This window comes from Hyalella azteca, unplaced genomic scaffold, assembly GCF_000764305.2.
Source record: "Hyalella azteca isolate HAZT.00-mixed unplaced genomic scaffold, Hazt_2.0.2 contig8735, whole genome shotgun sequence".
NCBI lineage: Eukaryota > Metazoa > Arthropoda > Malacostraca > Amphipoda > Hyalellidae > Hyalella > Hyalella azteca.
In genome coordinates, this window is record NW_025938820.1 from 87251 (window position 1) to 98325 (window position 11075).

The 11075-nt window shown below is 38.2% G+C and overlaps 1 protein-coding gene across 2 annotated transcripts; it reads left to right on the forward strand.

Moving 5' to 3' along the window:
* Positions 1-850: 850 nt before the first annotated feature.
* Positions 851-9896, forward strand: LOC108678307 (long-chain specific acyl-CoA dehydrogenase, mitochondrial). Of its 2 annotated transcripts, XM_018166686.2 has the most exons (9): positions 852-1290; positions 2306-2452; positions 3418-3555; positions 3982-4146; positions 4938-5169; positions 5571-5672; positions 6017-6130; positions 7964-8091; positions 8352-9896. In XM_018166686.2, exons 1-9 carry the CDS (start codon positions 1199-1201, stop codon positions 8524-8526), a joined length of 1293 nt encoding a protein of 430 aa, XP_018022175.1. In that variant the 5' UTR covers positions 852-1198; the 3' UTR covers positions 8527-9896. The 2 variants fall into 2 exon arrangements, with proteins under 2 accessions (XP_018022177.1, XP_018022175.1); XM_018166688.2 differs by lacking the exon at positions 3418-3555 and having other exon boundaries at positions 851-1290.
* The last annotated feature ends 1179 nt before the right edge of the window (positions 9897-11075 follow it).

Genomic DNA, 11075 nt, shown 5'->3' on the forward strand with positions numbered 1-11075 from the left:
ATTCATGATACTTGATTGGTGTTGTCATAGTAGCCAAAAGTTACACCAATTTTAAATGTGTATGTAAAATACTGGGATGTTATCGAGCCATGGATAAATAATCTTCGTGGAATACACCGATAAAATTAGGTTTGATCCAATGAAAGCCGGTAAGAAATAATTATGATTATTTGATAAATATTTTCATAACGAAAAACTCTATCTTATGGTTCACGCACAATCTTATCTCTAAACCAAATCGACACTTCTGCGGTTAAGGTGGCTGACGACTTATAACCGAGATACGTTATCTTATCCACGACACTTCAACTTGAAGCACCGACCCTCATAGATGATATGCCGATGACAAAAATGTCATGAAGGCCGCCTAAATTACAATTATTGAAAATTATCAACGGATCAGAATCTTTGCACAGTTTCCTATTAACGTGAATTTTGTTATCAATTTAAAACAAGACGCTGCGTTTGAGGTAGACAAATCGAATGCAAGTAGAATGAAAGTTGTAACTATTTAATAATTACCACAATTACCGTAGGTATTAATGTGTCTAAGCGATGGATACAATTTCTCAAGGTATTATTATGTTGCGGGTAACCTCTTCTTAATTTGATTATTGAGATACATCTGTTGGCTTGAAAGCTGTCAACTTTTAATAACTCGCTGGTGATTCCTATATTTTTGACGGTAGACTGTATAGCTACTTTTAAACATTTAACTCATGCGTAACAACTGCGACGTAATTAAATAGAAATGAACGGTAAGTTATCAACATTTTTTTTTAAAGACAGAGGAGTCGGTAGAATTTTCGGGTACACGCTAAATTCTTATCGGAACGATACGAGTTCGTGCTAAGAGTTGGTCGATTGTCTTAAGTTGTATGAACTGATAATATTGTCAATCACTCTGTCTAGTGTCTTGTCTATTGTGTACCTTTCACTCCATGGCGTCAATCGAACAGACAATTCGGGGTTAATGACCAGTTGACCTGCGTGGACTTTGAACTTGCCCGTCACAGACGTACGTAGCAGGCCTACGCTTTCGGAGCGTAAGTGAGAGGCTGAGAGCTTGTGACTGACCGCCTGGCAGGCCGGTTTCTAAGTTACTGTACAACGCATTAACGCTTTGCTTTGTCAGTCGTACGAAGGCGCAATTTTTCCGTGTGATTTTATTAATTATTTATAGTAAATATTGTGTAAAATGGCAAATCTGCTAAGAAATATTGTTCCTTCAATTGCGCGTGCGAGCAAATCGCTCCAAATCCCGGCTTCAAGATGCTTTTCTACGCAATCGTAAGTTGATTACCTAATTAAGTAAGGATACTAGGCTAACTGCACAGCTGTCTGCACTTGTAAATTATATATCATTATATGTAACAAGAAAAAAATTTTTAGCCCCTAATGCTTGCTTGAAAAGTCATCGAAAGTTCACCTTGATGTGACGCTCTGACCCTTGTTTGGTTATATAATCTGAAATCTGAAGTATTTCAGGTAATAATTTTACAATTGAATCTTGTGTAGTCCAGCCCCTACCCTAGCCTTGGCAAGCTTGGCCTTTAGTTTAGGCTGTAGCCTGTAGGACAGTGTAGGTGTAGCCGTGTAGGCTATATATATATATAATGTATTGCACAAAAATATGCTCAAGCTGAAAATGTGTTCAAAACTGTGTCAGACAGTCAGGGTAATTTTTTTTTGAATTTTTAATTTCAATGTCAATGATAGTTCTGTTATTTAATCTTGGTACCCTAGGCCATAAGGATAACATTCATGGTAGAATGTAGTCTTGTAGATGCTACAGTGAATGAGTCATGAGTTATGATGAGTAATAAGCCAAGAATCTAAACATGTTGATGAATTGTTTAAACAAGAGACAATGTCAAATGAGAGATCTTTTGAAACTACCTAGTTCATTTTAAATTTCTTGATTTAGTTCAAAATTTTATTCAATGTCTAACTGTTGATGCTAGTGGTCTAGTGTCTAGTCTCTTGTAGGTACCTACTATCCAAGCCTTCCAAGCCCCAAGGTACTTTACAGTTTACTGGTCTACTTATATAGTTATTAGTTATTCTTATAAAGAATAAATAGAAAATGTTTTCAATATAGAAAATGTTTTACAATTATACTGGGAAAAATCATTAGGTGGTATATAAGTGATTTAAATTTAACCAAACCAAAAATCACTCATGTACTGATGTACAATATTGTGGAACTAAATTATAGTCTTAAATTAGTACTGTCATGCATTTATGACTATCTCACTCTGTTGTTTCCAAAAGCCAATTCATTATTAAATTACACTTATTACAGAACCTTGCTATGTGAGCGAAAGGAAGGAGCCCAGTCAGACTCCATGATGGATATTGGCTGTCGTTCAATTTTCAACTCCGACCATGACATATTTCGTACAAGCTGTAGAAAGTTCTGTCAAGAGGAAATTGTTCCACATCATGAAAAGTAAGTAATGGTTTCAAGACTTTTAATGCTCCTTGTATTATTTTTAAACATTTCCAGTTACGTTACATGTACCTTGGTAGATTTTCCTGTATATGATGAATAAAACTAAATACAACGTGCAAGAAAGGCTTTTTAGATTCCAAACTAAAGTATCGGTAAATTTGTAGTGCAGTAAACGTAAGTATTTGCTATACCGTAAAATGGGGTAACTTAGACCACTTTTTTTTTATAAATGATGCCATTTTTTTACTAGCTAAATTAAACTTGAATTGAAATGTGCAAAATACAGGTCTATACTCTAGCTTCACTCACCATAAATTGCTGGCTCCTGCCTCTCATAGTCTTTATGTAATTTCAAAAAAAGTGATGGTCTTTGTTACCCCAGCTGGGCCAGCTCTTGGGGTAACTTAGACCGGGTGGTAAAATCAAAAATCTTTCTATTGTGTTATGTGGCCTCAGTATTAGGCCTTTAATGCCCATTGACAAAATTTTTCTATGTCAAATAGTTTTTGAGTTGTGGGGGTTTTTGTTAAAAAAACGAAAAGTGGTCTAAGTTACCCCGCCGGTCTAAGTTACCCCATTTTACGGTAGTAGATAGTGTGTGTGAGCCTGTGAGGCCAGTGATGGTTTTATCAATCAACTCATATGGCCACGTATATAATATTAGTTCAAATTATTTGCACCTGTGCTCATGTTTTATTATAATCTATATTTAAATGACCTAAATTGTATAATATTTTTGTCAAGCTACTTAAAGGGTATTACACCACTAAAAGAAGCTTTAATATGTTCATATAAACCATTTACAAGCATCCTAGGCCTTACAGCATCAAAAATAATAATGTAATGCTATTCAATGATGCCTAATGTACCTTTATACATGTATACTACTGACTAAGCAAGGAAATTATTCTTCAATTCAGCATTAATTTGACAACAAAATTGTAATGTAATATTGTGTTGAGGTGGGAAGAGAATGGCCAAGTTTCAAGAGAGCTCTGGCTGAAAGCTGGCGAGGCAGGACTGCTGGGCACAGACACCCCTGCTGAGCATGGCGGTATTGGTGGCGACTTCAAAGATGCTGCCATCATCATGGAAGAGCTGTGAGGCTTTTGACAGTCCTGCCAAATTATGTTCATTGGTTTCATGACTGCAAAGCCTGATTGTTGATGCTTACCTAAACCTATATTATTAATATTATTATAAGAAAATATTTGCATTGTTAAACCCATATAAATTCTCCCATTTATCTCTTTTTACTGTTTAGTTGAATATCTTATTATTTTATATAATGATTTCTTCCATGAAATACTCTGTCATTGAGCAAGTAATTTCAACTTTAAATACATATTATTTTTGTTTAAATATTTCATAATCAAATACTAAGATGTATTCATTAGCGTATTCCATATAGTACTCCTAGTTGTTTGATACTGGTATTTTGAGCTTAATATTTGACTCTCATTAATAGTCATACCTACTGTGTAATGATTGAAACCTACTGTGTGATGATGAACTTCTGCCTCCAGAATGTATGTGAACTGCTCTGGGCCAGGCTTCCCTCTGCACTCCCAGATCGTCATGCCTTACATCACACATTATGGCACCACAGATCAAATAGAGAAGTTTATTCCTGACATGGTGGCCGGTAAAAAAATTGGTGCTATCGCCATGACGGAACCTGGGGCAGGAAGGTCTGTAACAATACTGGTAGGAAAGTCCTATCAATAGTTTCTTTAATTATAAATATGAGCTATGTATTCTTGTAAATTCATGTAATGCCCAACAGTAGGTATTAATATTATTATTTCATGAGATTTTAAACCTCTATTAATTAATAATGTGAATAAACTTTTTAGCTCATTTTCTCAATTATGGAAAAAAATATAACACAGTACTCACTGCAGTGAGTGACAGAGAGCGCATTTTCTCGTCGACGAAAACTTGAGGTCACGGACGGACGGACGGACAGACGGCAGACAGACAGACAGACGGACATGGCAAGCACAATAGTGCATTTTTTTCCATAAGTGAGAAAATGAGCTAAAAAGGCGCTATTGTGCTCGTCATGTCCGTCTGTCCGTGACGTCACATTTTCATTGACGAGAAAATGCGCTCTCTATCACTCACTGCAGTGAGTACTGAGTTGTACTTTTTTAAGCTTTTACTTCACATTTGCATCCAGCTATAAATGAATCACAAAAAACTCCTCAAAACCTATGTGACGGTTTCCCAGTTGGTAACTTGGAGAGACATTCCTTTAAAAAACCGCGATGTGTGAAATAGGAAACTGACTCATGGCATCGCCAGTTCATTTCTTAGATCTGCCTTGTATATGCAGCAATTTCTATTTTAATTATTCCTAATCTGTTCAGTTTTTGTGTTCTAATTCTGAGTTACAATAATTTTTAACTACAAAGTAAAATGCAATTGCTGAATTAAGTGTCTGAGTTATGCAATCATTGCATCAACTGTTTTTTTACAGCGACCTGCAAGGTGTTGCAACGAACGCCCGGCGGGACGGTGACGACTGGATCTTGAACGGATCTAAGACGTTCATCACGAACGGCTACATGGCCGACGTTGTCATCGTTGTGGCAGTTACCAAACCTGAGGCCAAGTCTCGAGCTCATGGAATATCCTTGTTCCTTGTGGAGGAGGGCATGAAAGGATTTAATAAAGGCAGGAAACTCAAGAAGATGGGAATGAAAGCCCAGGTGTGGATATGCTAATTTTTTTATTTAAATAAGTTTGTTATGAAATGAATTTTGAGCCTCTGCATGAAGGGAAAAATTCAGTACGTTCTGTGCTTATTATTAGAATTTGTTTATGAAGGTTATGATTTGTGAACTAATTAATCCAAGATGTATTACATAGATTGAACTTTCGTTGTTCGGTAGCTTCTAATCAGGAGTTTCTGCCTTTTTCGAGACTGAATAAGTTTCATGCGTACTCAGTCATATTAGTAGCATATTGTGATGTGTAACCAACTAATTTACAGAATATTAGATCACTTTCAAATTATCCCGTGAGTGTATTTTGAACCCTATGTCCAATAGAAAACTCTTACATATGCTAAATGCTAATAGTTTTATTCAAGGAAGATCCCTTATTTCAGGACACGGCCGAGCTCTTCTTCGAGGACGTGCGCCTGCCAGCGACGGCGCTGCTGGGCAAAGAAAACCATGGCTTCTACGGGCTCATGCAAGAGCTGCCTCAGGTACCTAGAACCGAGTGCCAACTTGACCTAAACTTAGACCCAACGTGCGAAGCACTAAACTGCATGGCTGAACGTACTTCTTTTATTAGCACCCACTTCTTTCATCAGCACCCACTTCTTTCATCAGCACACACTTCTTTCATCTGAATGTGATTCTCTCACCAGCGCCTTTAGTTTAACAACTCAACTCCAGGGATCAAAACATAAGCATGTAATGCTTTGTTTTACTTTAAGCTATCACTCATTTTTGGTCAATATAATTAAGACCATGTATGATATAACAGGAAGTGTTTCGAGGATGTTTCCATTCTTATTATAATTAACACTCCATTTCACTTGCGCAGGAACGTCTTCTCATTGGTGTGATGTCAACAGCCAACTGCGAGTGGCAGTTTGAAACAACGCGCGAATATGTGAAGCAGCGCAAGGCTTTTGGGAAAACCCTTTCTAATTTACAAGTAATTGCTTTACTGCCCACCTTAAAATAGATACTAATGTGAGCGTATTCAGCCATAGAGCTGCTGGTTCAGCTTTTTTTTACCACTAATAATATTGTTTGAGGTCAAGTCATCTGGTTGTTCACTTCTAAGAACTGGCTATAATAATTAGCTGTAGCAAGATATTTTGTAACTTTGATTATAAATATATCTAATCCGTAATATTGCCATGAGCTTTAATCGAGTTGATGCAAATGTAATGGTGTCCCGGCGTTTTTTCTTGAAATCCACAAATTGTTGACACTATCCTATGAACTGTATGAAGAGAACTTTTACCCATATCCCCAGTGGAACTTTCTTCCTATGGTATAATGCAGTGTTGGAATAATTACTCTTCTTCCGCTTGGAATAATACTTACTTAATAGTCACCTCATCTCTGCAGTTTCAATAGATGAAAAGGTCAGAAGTTTGTTTCTATTTCGTTCCGGCCAGGCTTTGGCAATAATTGTTTACAACATTTCGAGGTCGGTTCTTTTCCTGTAGCTTATTTTGTATGATTAAATCAAAATTTCACTTTACGGTTATTCGTCACGGTTTCTTGTTACATGAACTTCAGCATTTTTAGCGTATTTTCTCATTTATGAAAAGAAGGCGCTATTGTGCTCGTCATGTCCGTCCGTCCGTGACTTCATGGACGGACGGACGAGAAAATGCGCTCTCTGTCACTCAATGCAGTGAGTACTGATCTTATTTTTTTTTACTTAGTCTCGCGACAGGTGCATCTGCTATTGGTTTGCCTGTACCAGGTTTGTACGATAATGAATAAGCCCAATCAGAAATTTTCAGAAGCATGCATTGTATTTTTAATGTTTGGTGCTTTTGAGAAAATTTTCCCTCGTCATTGATTATCGTCATTGATTCGTAATCCGTTACAATTCGTCATAAATTCGTAATCCGTTACAATTTTTGCTCTTCGTTCAATGCTGAAGAGCAGCCTCGGCTATTGTGCCTTGTATTCCTCGGGTTTCACTTCACAGACAGACGAGTGAATGAGAACTTGCTGGTGCCGCGCACCAACACCTATCAGGATTGATTAAACAATTCACATAATGACGCAAAAACGAGCATCTTATAGAGATGAAAAGAATTGTTGTTCTTGTTATAGATATAACGTGAACGGGTAAACATGGTACTATCTGACATCGGGGAGTGGTTATGTAGGCGGGATTCCTCGTATATTTCTGCTCATTCTTCGTGTGCTAGTGACACTTTTATTGTTTGACTGAGTCTTCCTGTACGATGGCTTCGTTTATATTGCATTGTAGCGGTCATTTTTTAGATATTTGCACGACATATTTCCTGCTAGCTTCAGCGGCCTGGCTATTTGAGACCTACTATCAGCTGTTGTTGATTAATCGTTTCCGATTGAATAAATTAGTGACTCCGACATACCTCGCCTTGTTGGCGACTTTTATCTTGCAACCGCTGCAAGATAACTTCACCACTGATACGACAGCAAACACTGTGTCCATTGTACTACTATTGAGGTTTTGCATGTGACTGAAGATGTTCTTCCAGTGTAACTCGTTTTTCAGTGCAAGCGTTCGTTCCTTGATGGTTTGATGTATCTAGTAAGTCTCCTTAACAATTTTGCTTTTATTCTGTTTTTTCTGCTTTCCGAACATCATCTTGCTGTGCCGTCATCTCGTAATTCTCTCTCAATGTTTGACTTTCCGTCATCAACTCATTCACTTCTGTTCGTCATCAACTCTGTCACAACTTTCATACATTTTTTAAGTTCTTCGATTCTTCTCTTACACTAAGCAATAAAGTTCTTGGTTATTGTGATGCAGACAATACAGCACAAGCTAGCAGAGCTGAAGACGAAGATATCCGTCACGCGAGCGTTCACTGACCAATGCATCGAGCTCCACAACAAGGGCAAGCTCGACGGTGCCATGGCCTCCATGAACAAATATTGGTGAGTTTCACTCTCCTGAAAACGATCATTAGTATCTTACTTGACTAAGTCTCATGTTGCATCTGTCAGACAAGTGAACGAAATCTTGTACGCGCGCACGCTAACACAATCGTGATTGCTTGAAAAAATTGATTACCTACGAAATCAGTTGAAGTAAGATGTCCTTGTACTCTCTTATTACTTCACACAAATAATAGGATTATTCCACATATCTTCCCAAATAATGTGAGATCACACTATAATTATTTACCATTTGCCAGGTCTTCGGATATGCAGAACCAAGTGGCGTACGACTGCGTGCAGATGCACGGAGGCTGGGGATATATGAGCGAGTATCCCATCAGCAAGGCGTACGTGGATGCCAGAGTCCAGTCGATCTACGGCGGTGCAAACGAGATTATGAAAGAACTCATTGCCAGGACCATAGTCGCTTAACCTTCCATTGCTCATCTCAACCTCCACGATGTAAATTCCTTTCTTAAATGGAAATGGTCAAGATTAACATCGTTGCCAATCGGGTGACCAAATTTTTTCTCGTCCTGTAACTGTACGAGAAGGGCTACAATTTGGCCCATGTACGTAGCCTTGTAGGCAAAACTAATTCCATGCGCACATTAAGGAACAAAAATAAGATGGAAGCTATTCATCACTTATTTTGAACCTAGTAAGGATGACCGACCTCACTTGGTCACATCATTAGTGGAAAGTGGTAATTTAAGCTTCGTGTACAGAATAGAGTAGAAATTGTTTACTTGATATTTGCGTCACATATTAATCCAGATATTTTCTATAAATGAGCTCTATAACAAGGTTTTAAGCTCGACCATCGGTGTGACATATTTTTGCTATGACTTCTCTTGCAGGAATATAGCGCGTGTCATTACTGCCCCATGAGAAATCATTTGTATTCTCTTTTTCTTAGTTATCGTGAACCGGTAAAACCATTCACTAGAGACGTCACAAGTCGGTTATCTGTTTGTGAATAATGGGGACTCGAGAAATCAACCATGCGAGTTTTTAATTTTCGTAAGTTCAGATCATCAGTGGAATAGAATGACGGGGTACGCGTGATGCAGTGCCACTAATCATCCATGCGATCACTGCATGCATGCTCATGTCTCTTCAATAATTATTCCACCTCGATCAACTTGCGAACATACTGCAATGCAATCATTAGCACCACATGTGATTGGCCTGCCATCTGGATCGCAACTGAAGTGAAGACCAGGCAGTAAAAGCAGTTGATGGAGATACGGGTTAAGCTTTGGAAGCACTTTGGTTGTCACAGGTAAGGTCTTACATCCCTTTGTTATGGAATCTTCAAAGGGTTCATAGAACTGCCTAAAGTATTTATCGAATTGATTAAAAAGTATTTGTCGATCTGAAATTCGCCATGAAAGTATTAATAGATCTTCCGCTTACATGGATAGATTTACCTATTCCTCTCGGTCACAAAAGTTTTTATTTATTTAAAGGGTGTATATGAAAGTGGTTTTATTTTTTATTGTGTTCGTGTCATGTAACTAATGATCATCGTGAGTGAAAATTTTGGTGCTTGTTATCCGTTACGAAGCAAAGTGCATCCCATTTACCTCTGCTACCCCAAAAACATGGTGCTGCTTTTCAGGGTTTTGATTTTAACCCAAAAATGTCAGTATTTTTTAGGCTTTTTGTTTTTTTCCCAATGGTAGTTTTGGACTGTTAGCCAAGTTGTGAGCAAAGAGCACTTTGTATTCACCCAGTTACTATAATCTATTTCGTCCGGGATTGGGTTAAATAAAGCAACAATTTATTAACGAAACTACCTGGAGATCTGCGATGTTGAGAAGATTGACGACTTTATCGATTTTTTCACTCCTTATCAGCTGCGACTAATTTTGCTGAATTGTTTCGCTTTTACTCGAAAAACGATTGATTTGTGAGGCTGATTGATTTCATTCTAATTCATTTCTTCAGTTGTTTGATAATCATGGTAGAACTAGTATAAGATTGACTCGTGAGAAGCTTATTTTTTCAAATGTAGTTCGTTGTTCGCCTGTGACGTCATTGATCTCCGTTACGACACGAGCGTTAAAACCAATCACCGAAATGCGATCAAACCAGTCAACCAATCCGTCATGGGAATGACGGGATTGTTTACGTTTCTCGATCTACGTGACGTAACAAGAAAGCTGAACTGAAAGGCGGAAATCCTCGTGGGTCAACCTTATATAGTTGAACCATGTTTAGAAATGACCTGATTTGGAATCGGTTTTTAATGAGTATATTACAATTAATTCGGCGACTTTTGATTTAAAATCCTTTTGCAGCAATCTGATGCAGTAGATGATTCTGAAATTACTTAATTAAAAATGTGATGTTAATTAGTAATAACAATTGCATTGAACTAGCATCGACTTACGCTAGGTCAACCCTGGCCCAGTGGTTACAGGACTGAGTACCAAAATTGGCGCAGAGTGGCGCGGGTTCGATCCCAGCTCTGTGCGACAGTTTGTGGTCAATCGGCGAGAACATGGTTGAACTAGTATAAGATTGACCCATAAGCTCATTTTTGCGGATATAGTGTGTTGTGTGTGTGCTGTGACGTCACTGAGATCATTACGTTACAGGCATAACCCATCACCGAGAGGCGATCAAACCAGCCAATCAATCCATCATGGAAATGACAGGATTGTTTACGTTTCTCTATCTCGGGAACGTAACGAAAGAAAGCTGAACTGAAAGACGGAAATCCTCGTGGGTCAACCTTACATACGTTCAACCATGCGGCGAGGAGGCCGGGCGGTTCAGTAGAGCAGAATTGTAGCTGTGAGTTAACATAACATAGTGATGTCGGCGCTGAAGTGTAGGCCTGATGTGGCCTGTCGCCAATTCTTTTCCTTTTCGTGCCTTGTTCATAGATCTAAACTCGTGTCATTTGACCGGATCTTTTCATGACTGGCGATAGTTTGAAGTAGCTACTAGACTTCCACCGGGTTCGATAA